We start from the raw sequence: 17,267 nt of genomic DNA on the forward strand, positions 1-17,267 counted from the left end.
AACTTACATTTAAAATGATATTTAAAAAAAAAAAATGCAGATTTAGCAAATAAACGCTCTTTGAAGGGCCTGAGACGGGTTCTATTTTAATAGGGATGCTCAATATATTGGTACCATATTGGTTTTTGGCAGAATATTATAGTTTATTTAAAAAATGTTTTGGTATTGGTTGTTATTGGATATTTAACTTTGCATACTCATTTTCGCTATTTTTAAATCTTAAATCTTAAAAAAAAAAAGTATAACAATATAGTCTTTAGTAAATCTCAAAATGAATATCTGTTTTTCATACTTTGTTATAATGACTAAATTCATGGCAATTGATTTTAGATCAATTTAGATGTTTTTATTTTGACAAAATGGTACAAGAACCTGTATTAATGGTCACTTTTTGTATTTGCCAGAATTTAAATATCAGTGCATCCTTATTATTAAAGTCAAAAATATAGTTTAATATGACTAAATCAACCAGACTACATTAGGTTGCATAAATGAAAGTTGATGTTTAAGGGTCAATTTAGGTAAAACTAGCTTTTTAAGAGAACATCTGCACATTTTCACTATTTTCAGTGGATTATCTAAATCATTAGATAAAATCATTTTCCTTTTCAACTCATTGAGCAACTGAAATTAGTCACTTTATCTTGGAGCAATGTAATATCTTAACCAGAATGTGTGACACCATTATGTTGCATCTCACCAACCACAATATCAAAGAATAAGTCAGAGTGTTTTTATCTCAAGAATCTTTGTAGTTATATACACACTGATGACTAATCAGTTATGAATGACTTCACAACCCAGTTGACAAGAAACATAATCTATGTGTAACATTAATTACAGTTTATGGTTCCCTCTCAAATACACTTTTCCAAAATGTGATAAAATAAATTTCCTAGACATAAAGTGAGATTACCATGCGAGTAATTAGTAGCAATAATGTGTCTATGCAAGCGTGTTGCGCAGGAACATGTCAGAGGGAGGATGTGCAAGCTTATTTTGACAGTGAACAAGAAAAGCGTGGGAACGTGAGAAGCGAGGCAGCAGACCATCTCAGTGAGATATCCTGTGTCTGTGATTCACCCCGCCAACAGGCTTTCCTTGAGAACATGCCCCTCTTCTGGACAGATTTCAAAGGAAATATGAACAAGTGGCAGCATGTTTGTAGTTCAGAGGTGTGTGCAAACCCAACTGTCATGTTGGGAAGGAATGTTAAAGGTGAAATATGTATCTGCGCCACAAGAGGCATCGAGCGGAATTGCAAAAATAATGAGCTCTTCCTCTTACTCAACCTCCAGCACCCTCTATCTAGGCTATAATCAGACATACTGTTCAAAAGTTTTGGGTCAGTTGGATTCTTTTTATGTTCAAAGTCCCCTTGTGGTGAAAATCAAGTTTTTAATGCATGTTTAGAAAAATCAACAGCATTGCTAAGTATTTTCTCCTTAAAAGTCTAGTAAACCAAAGACAGTCTCAAAAACACGGTTTGAAATCGCTGATGTTTCTTACATCACAAACAACCTTGTGTCCAATCACGTCAACGTGCGTGCATTCTTTAGCATATCATTAAAGGGAAAGTTCACCCAAAAATGAAAATTCTGTCATCATTTAGTCTATGGTACTACAATACTATGGTAGTCAGTGGCTGCAGAGATCTGCTTGGTTACAAGCATTCTTCCAAATAACTTCCTTTGTGTTCAGCAGAACAAATAAATTCATACAGGTTTGAAACAACTTGAGCGTGAATAAATTATTTCTAAATTAACATTTTTGGGTGAACCATCCCTTTAACTATTCTCTGAAGCAGGGGAGTCAGGGTTATCCCGGTATATTTTTCTGTTGATATGAAATATTGGGTACGTTTAGCAATATAGCGGGGGAATTATGTATATGATGTATTTTACGATGTTATGATGGACTATATGTCTTTCTCCACTGACGTTCTATGATGTTGAGAGCGTTTCTAAGGATGCTGATTTTTAGAAGGCTGACTGAGATGGCGAACGGGAACATGGTTTATGTAGCATTAGCAACACATTACTAGCTGTATGATAACGTAGTCAAGCAAAAGGCTAGCTGTATATATTACCGTTATGTGTCCGGCTGTTACAGATCCGCACTACACTTCCCAGCACCCTCCTTGATTCTCACCTGTATGCACTTTATCACCTGCACTTGCACCTCATCTCCTCATCACTACAGGCAGCATATAAGCACACACCTCACACGGTCTCTTTGTCTGGTCTCGTTTAAGGAAGGACTCTCTTACCTTGCGTTACTTATCTGATCCCAGCGAATGTTAGTTGTCTCTCCCGATTCTCCGTGTCTCCATCGTCTTCCTGGTCCTCCGTAGAGTTACATTTTATTTTAAACAAGCATTTTTTTTTCAAAGGAAAAAACGTTTATGTAATTTTGGTGCTCAAAGATGAGTTTTAAAGGATAAAATCATTGACTACGGGGGACTTTAAAAGAAGTGATCAAAAATACAGTAAAACAGTAATATTGTGAAATATTATTACAATCTAAAAGAACTGTTTTCTATTTTAATATATTTTGAAAATGTAATTTATTCCTGTTATGGCAAAGCTGAATTTTCAGCATCATTACTCCAGTCTTCAGTGTCACATGATCCTTCAGAAATCATTGTATTATGATGATTTGCTGCATAAGAAACATTTCTTATTATTATCAATGTTGAAAGCAGTCATGCAATGGCATTGGCATTTTTTTCAGGATTCTTTGATGAATAGAAAGCACAAAAGAACACACTTTATTTGAAATGGAAATCTTTTGCAACAATTTAAAAGTCTTATAAATATATATATATATATATATATATATATATATTTTAGGATGAGTTCTATATATATATAGGCTGAGTTCCTAAAATATATCTTTTAAATTGTGTTTAAATTATTAAATATTCATGGGCTTTTGTGTTAGTGTTACTGACTGTTAGAAATGCTTTGATGTCAGGAACAATAGCTATAAATGGTTCAGTGGCTGAAATGAATTCATGCATTTAAAGGCTGACCGAAAAAAAAACACTCTGAATGAAATGACATTATTGTATGTAATGGACTTTTAAACCATATTGTACTCATGAAGTACAGTTAGGAAGAAGTCTGTTTTTCCTACCACTGGAGTTGAGAAACAGGATCAGGTCCATTTAACCCCATAGCTTTTTCATTCAAAAGCAGAGATTAACTGGTTTTTTTTAGTTGTTTAGTCATCATAATAGACAAAAATCACAAAAAGGGAATGCAAGAACAGACAGAATATGAGAACAAAGTGAACAGTCTATTATAAATATATTTTAGCTCTAATGCATCAAATCCAAAATATTGTCTCTTAAAATTCTGTTCTGTTATTTGATGATTTTGAATTCATCATTAATGAACAGTAATATATAAGTGATTGATGAAGTGCAGCACAGACAGTGAGAGAAGTGGCTCTTGAAGCTGTCAGAAACAGGTGCTTTTAAAGTTTCCCTTCTTCTGATTTATGGCCTTTCCAAAGGAGGAAGTAAGTCTGGATTTAAAAAAAAGTCATGGAAAATGCTAAAGTTCTTTCACTTAATGTTAAAAAAAATAATAATAATATTTGAGGGAATTATGCAAACAATAATCTTTCTTAATTTGGTGAACAGTCTGTTATTATTAGTAGTTTTCTTTTTGTTGGGAAACAGTTTGAGAACTGTAATGTAAGTTAAAACCACAAAACAGCTGGAGTTTCAGTACATAGTGTTATATAATAAAGCACACTCCTGATTGTTCCATCATATGGATAAATATCTCCCTCTTCTCATCTACAGCCCTGTGAGGGCAGCCGGATCTGGAAGATGCACATGGTGAAGGGTCAAGACGGACTGGGTATCCAGATAACGGGCGGGCGAGGGTCCAAACGCTCTCCTCACGGTATCATCGTGGCCCACGTGGAGGAGGGAGGAGCTGCACAGAGGTAAACGGCTTTCATTAGCAAAGGTTTTCAGTTGCTGCCGTGGCAACAGAAGGTGCTGTGGTGATACTGCTCAATTAACATCTCATACATATGCAAGCGTCAGAGAGTCTTGAGTGCCCTCTGCGATACTCATTTATCTTCAAAGCCATTGTGACACCCTTATATGGATGCACAGAAAATATCTAGTCACGCTGCCATATGTACGATAAAGACCATGTTCACAAAGTATCAACTTCAGTAGTTGTAGTCGTAGTGCTCTGTATTGCTTGCATTTGTTTGCTCAGTTTTGCTGTCCTGTTGCGTAGGAACATGTGTAGGACATGTCTACTCTCTAATTTAACGACGTATAGGGGTTGTGAAATTTTTCTTGTTGAGAATTTGCGACATTTTACGTCATGATATTGTGATATTCACATGCCAAAGAATAGTCACTTTTAGTTATATTATTTACATTGAATGCTTTTGGTAAAAAAAAAGAGTCAATAGCACATTTTCCATCCACCTATTTTTAAGATATTGCATAAAAAAGCCAAAATGTGCATAAAAAACTTCAATTGAGTTGGATAAACTTTTTATCTGATAAGAAAACATGCACATAAACTCAGATGGAACACGTTTACCAAATAAATTCCTCGATGCGCATTAAAAAAAAAAACGTGACTGCGATGGAACGGCATAACTGGACTAACCAGCGGACCGCTTTCGTTGCACAGCATCTAAAATGCTGTTTTGGTTTTTATGAAATGCCTGAACAAAGTCTGTCATCAAAGTGGTTTAATATAATTCCCTCCCAGCATTTGCCACCAAAAGCAAGATAGATAACACGTTTATTGTGTTTCGTCTGCATGCTCTGAAATGCAAGTAATTATATGAAATTATTATATACAGTGGCTTCTCCTACTGCAGCAACTTCCATTGTTCTTAGTGATATTTAGCGCCAGTTTATCGGGAAGGGACTATTTTGTTCTCTTCAACTCACTGGATGCTTTATTCACAAATGTTTATGCAATATTCCAAATTTGTGCATAAGTTAAATTGGCAACTTTGGATAAAACATAGTACATTGTACAATGTATTAAGTCAATGTACACTTGATTATTTTACTCAAGCAAAGCCCCAACGAACCCTAATCTAAAATACAGAATAAATAAAAATATAATGTAATATAATTAGGGATGTGCCAATATTAAAATTCTGACCGATACAAAAAGCTGATCATTATTTTCATGCTATGGTCGATAACCGATAATTTGCCAATATGAATTATTAACTGTGTTATAATAATTTAATAATTTAATGTTATAAGCGTTAGATGATTACATAGGTAATCTAAATCTAAAAACGATTGAAATGAGCATGCACAATAAAATATTCAATATTTACAGACACTGTTAAATTAAAAATAAATATTGGTATCATATCAGTAATAATTAACTTAACAGTATTGGCAAATATTCTCTTATTTAATTGAACATATCTTGGTTTAGAATGGTTTAGAATAGTTTTTTTTGTTTTTTTGAGGAAGGAAAGGATTGTATGTATGAATAAATATACACTAAACCAAAAAAATTGGATGTTATCATATCATGACCCAGATATTGTTGAAATACCATATCACTGGCTCCCTGGTAATTTCCACCTCTAGTGATTTGCTGTATCCTGGGCTATGTAAGCAAATAGCTGTCATTTTGCAAATTCTAATATGATATATCCATTGACTTTAAACAAACACATTTTTAATACTGCAGAAATCTTTCCCTCTCAGTCTACATGTGAATTGCCCCTTAAACTGTGTGTTTTAAGCTGTAACATGTTGGAGAATTTGCTGACTTGCTTCCCTTTGTGATTCATTAATGCACACTTTGGCAAAGTTTAAAGGAAGCACAACAAACTGATGGTAATGAGCCAAAAGCTGAAATTAACCCTTTTTGCCTAAACAAATTTGAATTACTCCCTCTAGGTGATGTGCTCAAGGAAAATGAGCCCTTGTGGCTTTGCTTTGGGACCCGAAAAAATAATTGATTATGGATATACAAATTCATGAGTTTTTGCAGATTTGTTGGAAAATACATACGCAGCTCCTCCACAGCGCCTACAGTCAGAGCGGGCTATTTTTGGTATGACCAGCACTAGGGTTTATTGTTATAATTCAACAGATCTATACATTTCCTCCCGTGCTCCCACACAGTTTTAATGGGGGCCATTTCTGAGAAACCTTTAGACATGAATCATGCGTATTGGTCAAACTGGCTGCTTTCCAAGTTTTTCTTTTTAGTGTGGCACAAGAGGTGGTCAGGTCCAGGGCTATCAGTGCAGCATGATATGGGTAGTTATGAAGTTTCCTGCTCTTATATAACGGCTAACACTGAGATAACCTCAGATTCCTTCATCTGTGACTGAAGCCCTGAGGATTTTGACCAGTGAGAGGCTTTCAGATTTTGAGTCTTTCTCTCTTCAATGCACACTGTTCATTGCAATGAAGCCTCAGTTGAGTGGTCAGGCTTGAAGGATCCACACTTGTCTGAGGACATTTGGAAATGGAAGAATGTAACAGAGACAGATATGTCTTTGTGGCACTGTTAATTTTACAGCAAAATTTTACCCATAGTCTTTTGACTAAAATGCCATTTAGTTTTAGTCATATTTTAGTAATCTTAATAGTTTTAGTCAACTAAGGCACAGACAGGGCTTAGATTAAACCATTATTAGGCCTTAAATAGCTTTTATTAACATGCCTTAGATAAAAAAAAATATTACTGGTGGTCATCTTCAGACAAAACAAAGGCACTGCCACTGACATATTTTAAGATGTGTGAGTGTAAGTTGCTTTCAGTTAAAACAGCTCAAATATGCATTTTAGTCTGGGACTAGGCTTAAACCTTGTCTGTGAAACCAGGGGTAAATATCATAAGATTTAGTCGACTAATTCTACATAAGATAAGAACAATAAAATAAGAACAAATAAATAAATTAGAACAAATATACAAATGAAATAAACAGTTCTTTAAGTTTGTCAGGTAGGTCTAAATTGAATTAAGTAATTAAAAGAGGTGGACAGTAACTAAGTACATTTACTTGAGTACTCTACTTAAGTACACTTTACTTGTATCTGTACTTTACTGAAGTATTAATTTTTAGGGAAACTTTGACTTTAACTTCACTACATTTGAAAAACAAATATTGTACTTTTTACTCCACTACATTTCCATCAAGGTCCTCAAAGTCGAAAGTAATTTCTGTAGCAGCTTTGAAAGTCAGTGGATGATATGTTTCTTCTTTAAAAGTTTTTTTGTTGTTGTTGTTTTTTCAGACAGCCTATCAGTAATAACTCTTGTATACGGTCATGTGAAGTTTCCCAACATTTTTTGAACACTGGTCAGTTTATCGCAAAATGGAAGAAGGTGGTTCCTCTGCGCAGTGTGTGTGCAAGTTCCCCGTTTTCAGTTTTCTGAAAAGATTAAAGATTAGTTTAGTTGGCATACAATTGATCAAAAATGTTTGGGAGAAAGAGAAGAGTAAACAGTTGGGAGAATATCGGATGTGTATCAGTGTATTGGATCCGTGCATTTGGCCTTAAAGTGACAGCAGCTTTGTGAAGATCTTTGTAACTTTTATACAAGTATTGAAATGAGTTTAAGGTAGTCGTATGCTAGCATGTCGGATGGAGCATCACTGACTGGCTTAATTGATGGCATAATGTGCATTTATACAACAATGCAAAATAATAAAATAATGCATTGACATAAAAAATTAAATTTACTTTTGATACTTAAGTACTTTTAAATACAAATACTTCTGTACTTTTACTTAAGTAAAAATCTGTTTTTAGAACTTTTACTTGTAATGGAGTAATATTTGACTAGTAGTACTTTTACTTTTACTCAAGTAATAGAGTTGTGTACTTTGTCCACCTCTGGTAATTAAATGTAAAATAGTGCATATTCTTCCTTGTATAAATCCTTATTAAAGATACTAAAGTTGCTCAGTCAAGAGCAGTGAGTGATTTTTCTCTTTGTCTTTTGTTGTTTGAATGTAACTTTTCCGTCCACTAGAGGTCGCCTATTCAAAACAAAGGCGTAGTTTGATGACGCCACGTTTGAGCGCAGAATCTTGGGACATGTGGTCTTCACCTCACAGCCAGTGGAAAAGAATCGGGATAGGACTCGGGCAGAAATCATGTTCATGGATGTGATTATTAACGTTACTGTAGTATGAGCAGAGCAGGACAGAGTGTTGTGGAAGCTGAGCAAGGCCACTGGAGCGATTGTTAATAAGAAGAGAGGAACACACGCCTCACGAGCAGCGGGACTGTTATTATGGCATAGTCGCCACTTCCGCTTTTCCGGTAACGCTGCTCTGTTTGTCATATTAGACTCATTTGAGTGTGTTGAATACTATGTTACGATGTTACTCTGTGCATTCTCTCTGTGGCTACTATGACACTTGTTCACACTGCAGTGAGAGTAAAGCGTTTCTGCAAAATAAAACCGAAAACCGAGGGTAACACAGATATGACGCAATCGACAGGCGACTTTCTCACACGTCCCGGTTCCTTGGTTAAAATAGCAATTTCTCACGATTTACAAATAGTTGGAAACATTTGGGATATTGATAGTACTCAACTGAACAAAATATGTAACACTGGCCTTGTGGTTTTGAGATTTTTTTTTACATATTGAACCTTTAAAATTAGGGACAGCATCAGGTTTATTACACATCTGATTTTCTCCCAACTGTTTACTTTCATTTAAGACATAACCAACTGTGTTTAAATGAATACTCGCCAAAACCAAACTTGCAGTTTGATATTTTTGTGTGTGTATGTGTCGTTTTTAAGTGCAATAAGAAGTGAAAGGAAACTCAATTCAGCAATCATACGCTGTTAGCTTTCTGTGCTTCGGATGTGTGCACACAGAAAAACATTACCTTATTGAGCTTGAATAGTTGCTTTAATGTTTAAATTGGCAAATCACGTGCAAATTCATGATAAATATTTTGTCAATCGATTCCTTCAACTGTCCTGAGCCATTGTGCAGTTGTTATTGTCTAGGCATGTATTGTATTGTATTGTACATTTCTTTGTGTTTTCCCGGAGTTTATGTTGCTCCACACGGTTTACAAATGGTCTTGTTTTCCTTGACATCAAGTGTAAAATGTATCCATTTGTCTGTTTTTCTCATTCTTAAACATTTTATAAGACATGCAGCAATTATATGTTACTAACACATCTAAATCTCTTCGCAAAATGTCCCTCCCTAACATTTTCGTTGTCGAAAATGTCAATAGTTGTTTAAATCAATATTTAAAAAACTCATTTAAAAACTGTTTTTTATTAAGTTATCATCTTGTTTTCTTCAGTGAATTTTTTGTTGTTGTTGACAAACGAATTATTCATCAACAAAATTAACTCTGATTTGGGGGATGTCAACTCTTGAACACGATGGCTATTGCATCATTTAGATATTTGCACCTTATAGACCATTTGGATGTTATTATTTTAGAAAGTTTTGAAGCTCCAAGAGTAGATAATTCCTGCTCTCGTCCCACGATGTTAAGTATAAAATTAGTTTGAAATATGTTCTATATTCTCTTGTTTCAAATACATGTTTAGGTATTTACTTTCTTAATACGCATTCCTTTGATTGATTCATTAGAGCAGTGTTTCCCCCCAAAAAATTTACCTACTAATATCTAGTTTTAATATTTAGTTTATTTTTTAGTAATTTATTATGGGCTTTTGTCTTTTTTTTATTTATTATTATTTTTTTTTATATTATATTTATCTGTAATTCATTTATTACTTCTGTTTTAGTCATTTTAGTGCTTCAGTTCATTTTTGTTTGCTTATCATTTAATATTTGTATTTTATTTAAGCTTTATTTCAGTATTTTTTTTTTATTATTGTTTTAGTCAACAACAACAGACCCCAGTTTGAAATCCCCTGCCCTTTTATCAGGAATCATCACAGGTTGTCATGGTCTCTGCTTGACACTATTTGCAAGCTACTGTCATATAGAAACCACTTGTAGTGATCCAATCAATTCCTGATTAACTTTCATTAACATCCAATCAACATTTCACTTTAATAGTTGCAACGTGACATCAGGAGTGTATGCTGCCTGTTTTTTATATAAGGGGATGTCCTGATCCAGCTTTTTTTATTTCAGAGATGGGCGTCTGAAGGCTGGTGATGAGTTACTTATGATAAACGGTCACTCCCTTGTTGGACTCTCACACCAGGAGGCTGTAGCCATCCTGCGCTCCACTGCTGGACTCGTGCAGCTGGTGGTGGCCAGCAGGGTGAGTTTGAGTTTGCAAGCAAATCGGCCTCATACTATTGCATTTTAATGTATGTATACTACTGTATAAAAAGTGTGTGTTACTGTATAGGGAAGTCATAAGCTGACAAAAATCATAAGCTGTTCTTGATGTGGTGTTCATATAAAGTGTGTCAGCCATTCAAGTACATAAAGATGTCACAGGCAGATGCTTGTAGCAGCTAAAAAATTGAAGAGTGAAGCACTGATGGGCTCGGCTTTCTGAGATAAAGTTAAAAATACTCGCAGGCTGCTCAACGACACACAACATGCTCTCTCCAGCTGCTCTTCCTTCCTTTCCCAGGATGAATTCGAAGTGGACTTCCACAAGTACCCGTCCACCAGCTTGCCCGACCTAGTGAGCACGTGCTCTGGTCCGGACGCCTCTCCCTCCCCTGGAGAGGAGAAGGAGAATATGGAGCCGGACATGGAGGACGTGAGGGCCAGCAGCCTTTCACTGCCCACCCAGGACTTGGTACGTACGCTTGCCGCCTATCAGCCTGATTATCTGCCACTTTCATCTGGCGCTGCCTCAGCTGCCCCTAGAACAGACTGTTTTCTTTTTGGTAGAAGAGAGTGTTTATGATTAAGTTTGCTTTGTGGATAAATGTTCAATGCTTTATCATAATCTGTTTGTTAGTGTGAGTTTGTGTAGTTTTTCTCTGTTAAACTTTCACTGCCGCCTTGTTGATGTGTTTGATAAAAAGCGAAACACACTTCCATGGTTTGTCTGATAAGAATATTTTTCAGGAAAATCGAAATACCCGCAGCATGTTGTGATTTAAAATACAGCTTTTCCTTTTAAGGACAGCACAGTTGCTTTATCTGTTTGCTGCTTTTATCTGTGTTCCAGTTCCCCGTTTATGTTCCTGAGGTTTTATCTGTTGTTTTGCCAGAAAAATATTAGTGCCACTGCTTACCAAGCAGCCATTTGTTTGTTTCATCACGGATAACAAATTATTCATTTGTTCTGCGCAAGCAGGCGTGCATCAAATCACTAATGCCACACAGCGTTAATGTTTAATCATACAAAATGAGACATTGCGCTGGATTGTTGATCAGTGATGACAACACAGCTAATGCCGGCCATTAACCATTTCAATGACACACTGACAGGACCAGACAACTCAATGTGTTAGGATTAAACTCTTGTGCGGCTGTTTTGGAGAGCAGCACCCATGATGCTCTGGTTGAGATGTTCTGCGGTGCAGAGTAAAGTGGGTCATTCACCACCGCCCCCCCCACTGCGTCTATACCGCATACACGTTCTTGCTTTCAGGATAAAAAAATAATTAAAAAGCGCAACCGTCCCGCCTGCTGTCTAATTACATTAGCATTCCATGGCTCCTGCTGAACATAGCCATGAATCTGGGGCAGTAAATCTTGGATTTGTTTTACTGTAGAAGAGAAAACTTTTGACAGATGTTATTTTGTGATATTCTAGTGCCTATCAATAATTTACTCATAGTAACAATGTTTAGGCTTAAAAATAGCAAACAACACAGTAAAAGATACTGTATATAGTTCCATCCATAGCACTAAATGTACATGGCTTGGTGGATAGATAGGTAGATGGATGGATGGATGGATGGATGGATGAATGGATTAATAGATGGGCAGATAGATAGCTATAGTTAATGTGTATAGATTTAAAGCGGCTTGGCCTGTCAGATCCTCTGATAGATACTTTTACTGTTTCATGCGTTTGAAAGGTGGTGCTTTCCTCAGTGCATAACTTACATTTCACAGGTACAATCTCCATTTGTAAATGTTAGAAAGTCATGCAAGTATTTCCATTTTGCTGTCAGGAGTGGACGAGCCTTATTCAAGCGAGACTCTGCTAAACTTCACAGACTTCAGTGAACGAGCACTGCTGCGCACACGTGCGGCAAACAGACGGGGCGCAATAATTCTGACTAACTATGCAAGAAACATCTCATGGATGCTCTGGGACACATCCTCAGTGATGTGTCCTGGGATCATTGGGTGTTTTGGGTCTCGCAACATCATACACCCTCGCCCAGGCGATCCAGCCGGGGTTGATCAAGCCCCGACTTGCGTCCCAGTAGCAGTCCACGGATCAGCCCTCTTAATCCAAAGCCACCTTGTGGCCTTCTCTGCGGCTTCGCTCGCGGATTGAATGGCCCTCTTCTTGGCCGCCCCTGTAATGCCCAAACGACAGAGGACTTTGTTGGGCTCCAGCTCTTGCTCTCTCAGGGAATCGCTCACTGTGTCCTGGAGGAAGCGATTTACTTCCTCTGTTGAGCACTCAAGGCGACCACTGCGCTTGTCCCCGAGCAGTTGTTTTGTGAAGCCAAAGGGATTGGCGTTAAAGGCTGCTCGCTTCCTTGCTCTCTCTCTCCCCCGTCTCCGGTGCCACTCTGCTCTGCGTAGGGTCATCAGCTTCTTTCGCAGGATGTTTTGCAACTCTGCTAATGGTTGTTTCTCCTCATCAGTAGCTTTCTTGTGCTGTTTCTTGAGGGTACGCAGCTCCTGACGCAGGTGATGTATCTTGGTAGCCCTGCGATTCATGGAGTAGGGGGTAGGCTTGGTTTTTCCTTTCTCTACCCGACCAAATCTTTCTGAGGCATAGCTGCCGATGATGGTAGTCATTGTTTGGAGTCGGCTGTCAGCATCTCCTTTGGCTGTGGCTTGGATGATGTTAGACACATCCTCGTCAAACTGCAGCCACTCACTCCGTTTGCTGGCTGGGGGCCACTTAATCCGCTGCTGTGGAACTACTCTGCTGGGATTGGGAGGTTCTGGTACGTGGAGGGACATGCCCAAACGACAGAGGACTTTGCACAGTGAACGTCCTGCAAAGCCTCTACAGCCGACTTCTATAGGCTCATAGAAGGTTTTCCAGCCTCTCTCCCTGCACCCCTCCACCAGTTCCTGGTACTTAGCACGTTTCCTCTCATTTGCTTCCTCAATGCGCTCTTCCCAGGGCACTGTAAGTTCCAGCATGATCAGATGTTTTGCAACCTCAGAGGTAACTATCATGTCTGGGCGGAGATTTGTTGTTGCAATGTGCTGAGGGAACCTTAGTTGTTTTCCCAGGTCGACCTGCAACTGCCAGTGCGAGGCTTTGTGGAGAAGACCTGTTGTTAATTGTGGTCGTCCCTGAGGTTTCTCTCCAGCTTTGATGAAGGGGACTGCCTTCTTTGGTGCATGATGGTGTTTGCTGGTGCTGATGGCTGAGGCTAAGCTCTCAGCAATTGCCTTCATCAGCCAAAGGGCGCCAACGATAGCGACCATCAGCATAAAACATAAAACATCAACATTAAAAGTGCCATATGTAGAATTTGAAACCTACAAGTAAGTGTATTTTTTATGATAGCAATAACTGTAAAGCGACCATTGTAATGGGATAATCAAATGTAGGCTAATATAATTACTAAGCTCAGATGAGTGATGTGTGTTCCTCTTACCAGTTTTTTAGTCTGGGCTTTTGTTTATATTTATTTTCATTTTTAGTTTAGTAAATGTAACTTCTGCTTTAAAAATCATAGTTTTTTTTTTTCATCACCTTTAATATGAACATTGTTTGTTGGACAACATTGGGCAGGATATTAAATATTTTTATCCAAAAAAAAAAATGTGTTTTTTTTTTTTTTGTCCATATCGCCCAGCCCTACTGAGAATCTTTGTGTCGCTAGACAAAGACCATCTTAGCCTAGTTAAACATCAATAGGATTCCCTTCGCCATTGCAAAGATGAACACTTGTAAATAAAGGCTTATGGGACATGATGAGTTTTAAGGAGCCTGTAGCTTCCTCTCATCCTGTGTTCTCTAGTGTCTAGTGAGCTGTTCTTTCCCTCCAGGCTTTAGTCTTTAATGAATGACAGAGTGGGAGCTCTTAGAGAGTGATGGGGACTGAAGGAGGAATAAACAGTATAGTTCTTTGCTCTTGTTTCAATTTCCCATGATTTATTGACCTGGTACTTATCAGAAGGACTTCCTGTCATGTGCTATGTTTGTTTTTATAACTTTCTTTGCAGATGTTATTTTTCATAGTTCCTATAATTTCGAAGTGACACATTGTGGTTTTCTATTTAGTATTACAGTGATCACAATAGAAAATGTAGAAGAAAATTTGTGATTTCCAGACCTGGAAAAGTCATGGGAAATTCTGTGAAAATTACAGAAACTGTAACATCCGCACTAAAACAAACTTCTTTGTTGTTGTAGTCACTGCGTGTTGCTTTTTTGGGAAGTAAATGACAAATGTAAACTTTTTGTCTTGTTTTTTTTTTTTTATAACAAAGTGCCTCATTTACATTCAGTAACCAGCTGACAAATCGAATAGAATATCCATAAATTGAATACACTTCTCATCTTTTGCAGGATTGTGTGGCTTTTACTTATAGCTCTTGGTTGCAGTATGCAAGAACAACAATGCATCAGTGATCAGCAGATTATTTTCTCCTCAGTATGGCCTGCTTTTTAAATATTTCACCAGCTAGAAAGGGCTTTTTGTGAGTGTAATCTTGAGGTTTTTAAAAATCCTTATTCAATAATAATGAATGCCTGGAAAAGGCAAAGCCATGGAAATTCATTGGTCTAAAGGTGTGAGAGCCCTATTATTAAGTTATTAAGTAGAAAATGAAATGGGGAGTGTAATTAGGCCAATTCATTTTTCAGTTTGCCATATGTTTATTTTCCATTTTCGGTCTTCCATTCCAAATCCAAACACCTGTCCAAACTGTTCTCACACTCCCTTTCAGCCTCCTGCCATAGCAGAAGAAGGCGATGAGCGGTTGCTATTAAGTGGGTGTCCAGTGCTGACAGTGTTGGGTGTGTCTGCAGATCTGTTCTGAAGTGTCAGGCTCAGTGGTTTTGATGAGACAAAGGGAAAGGGAAATACATTTTCAACAAAATAGGCAAGGGAAGGATCTGGAAGAAGAACGCAGCTGTGACTGTCACGTTGAGTCCTGTGAGGCACGGAGGTGTGGGGTTTGAGGAAGCCCACGGGCTCACCTGCAACAGCGTAGCCTAGCTTGTTCATGCAGGAGACAGATCTCATTTCTGACAACGGAGGGAAGGGCTTCCTGTCTACATGCCTGAAAAGAGAGCAGTGGTTCTTCCCCTACATGTTGCTGTTTAAACTTGTTTCAGGACACGGAAGCTGTGTGATAAACTTTTTTTGTTGTTTGTTTTCCAAAACAGCCAAAGAGGTGCAGTATTACAGTGGTGCAATAACACAAGAGGTTTTCTGATTTCAAAATGCCATTAGAATCTATTGCAAAAAAATAAATGCACTAAAAATATTTAACCTTATATCAGTGTTATGCAGAATTTTTTCCTGGGCCAAATATCTGCAGTCGTAGCTAACAAAGATTTCTGCACATGTAAAGTTGACTATATAATTGGAGTTAATTAACCTAATTACTTAATTGCATTTTATGTTTATAGTTATTAGTGATCATTTAAGCATGCAGAACCTTTTGAATTTGACCGATAATTTTCTACTGCAAAGTGCTTTGTCAAGTCAATCTAACACCTTATTTATCACAATTAGTGGTAGACACACTCGTCTCATGCTAATTAAAAAAAATAGCATCAATTATTACATTTGCACATGTTGGGCTGCCAAAACATCAATGTGCACTACCATTCAAAAGTTTGGGGTTTGTAAAATCGTTTGATCTTTAGAAAATAGTCTCTTATACGCATTACGGCTGTACTGTAAAAACAGTAATATTTTAAAATATTATTACCGTTATATAAATAACCGTTTTCTATTTTCATATTTTAAAATGTCATTTATTCATGTGATGACAAAGCAAAGTCTTCAGTCACAGGATCCTTCAGAAATCATTCTGATATGCTGAGTGGATGCTCAAGAAGATTTATTATTATTATCAATGTTGAAAACAGTTGAGCTACTTAGTGTTTTTGTGGAAACCGTGATCCAATGTTTTAATCAGGATTTTTTGAATAGAAAGTTTAATGGTGTAGGAAAGCTTGTTTTCTTTTAAACTAAAAGCAGAAATCAAAAATGGGTGGTAAATGAAAGTCATTTAATATGTATTGAAATTAGTTTTGCAAAGTTGTGTTGTTTCATTAACACATTCATTGATTCATACTGGATCATTTGAGAAAGGGCACGTGGAAGTCTCCCTGAAAACATTGGCACCCTGAATACATTGGCACACACACGAGATTTGATCTCCCTCTGTGAAAATAAGAAAGCATTCACCAGCATGAGTGTGCAACATTCCCCGCAGTCCTGCACAGTGATGGACAATCAAAAGTTTATGGCTTACAATTTTGTGAGGATATGTCACAGGAAACAGAGGAATGTTTACTCCATTTGCTTTCTCCAATGTTTCTCATTCATAGCCAGTCTGATGTCTTCTGTCTCTCTCTATTCAAGGCATGTTCCCTAATTCCTTCTGCCTCCTGTCTTTCAGTTAACAGATCTTGACAGACTGGAGGAACGTGGCAGGATTGAGAGTCCCAAGGGATGTTGCCGAAGCCCCACACCGATGAAGTTCCGTAGCAGATCCCAAGGTTATACATGTCCAGTTGTTTCAAGTCTCGAAACTGCTGAGCATGAAAAATTTGTAATGAGATTAAACTGTATTGGATTATGGCCAAGGGTGGATCCACCAATTCTAATTTCTTTATGATAGATTCTGGGTACCAAATCAGGGTGTAGTGAAATTGTTCACTTTGATTTTTATGAATTATGTTAATCAGCAGAGACATCAGTTTCTCCCACTGTGAATATAAATGACTGAATTAAGTGTGTGGTATTTCAAGTTAATGTCTTGATGTCGTTATGATCAGGTGGAGGGAGCCGTCTGGAGTCTGTTGGCGAAGATGATGAGCTTATCGTTGAAAATGGTGACACAGGAAGTGACGTGGCAGAAAAGCCAGCGCGAGGAGGACGCAAACATTCCCTCCCACAGCAGCTGGATACAATTGGAATCCGACAGGTCGCTGCAGCATTCAGCTCATTCGTTTTGATGTATTGCCTTATT

General features: G+C 37.4%; 1 protein-coding gene across 1 annotated transcript in view; it reads left to right on the forward strand.

The window, feature by feature from the left end:
- LOC307125855 (PDZ domain-containing protein 2-like) overlaps positions 1-17,267 on the forward strand; it is a 53,107-nt gene that overhangs the window by 17,174 nt on the left and 18,666 nt on the right. The window contains exons 3-7 of the mRNA XM_079816037.1: positions 3,815-3,960; positions 10,128-10,260; positions 10,582-10,752; positions 16,695-16,794; positions 17,074-17,222. Of these exons, the coding sequence (XP_079672163.1) occupies positions 3,815-3,960; positions 10,128-10,260; positions 10,582-10,752; positions 16,695-16,794; positions 17,074-17,222 (699 nt within the window). The remainder of the gene's footprint in view (positions 1-3,814; positions 3,961-10,127; positions 10,261-10,581; positions 10,753-16,694; positions 16,795-17,073; positions 17,223-17,267) is intronic.

The sequence above is a fragment of the Gobio gobio genome (assembly GCF_949357685.1).
Source record: "Gobio gobio genome assembly, chromosome: 4".
NCBI classification, from domain to species: domain Eukaryota; kingdom Metazoa; phylum Chordata; class Actinopteri; order Cypriniformes; family Gobionidae; genus Gobio; species Gobio gobio.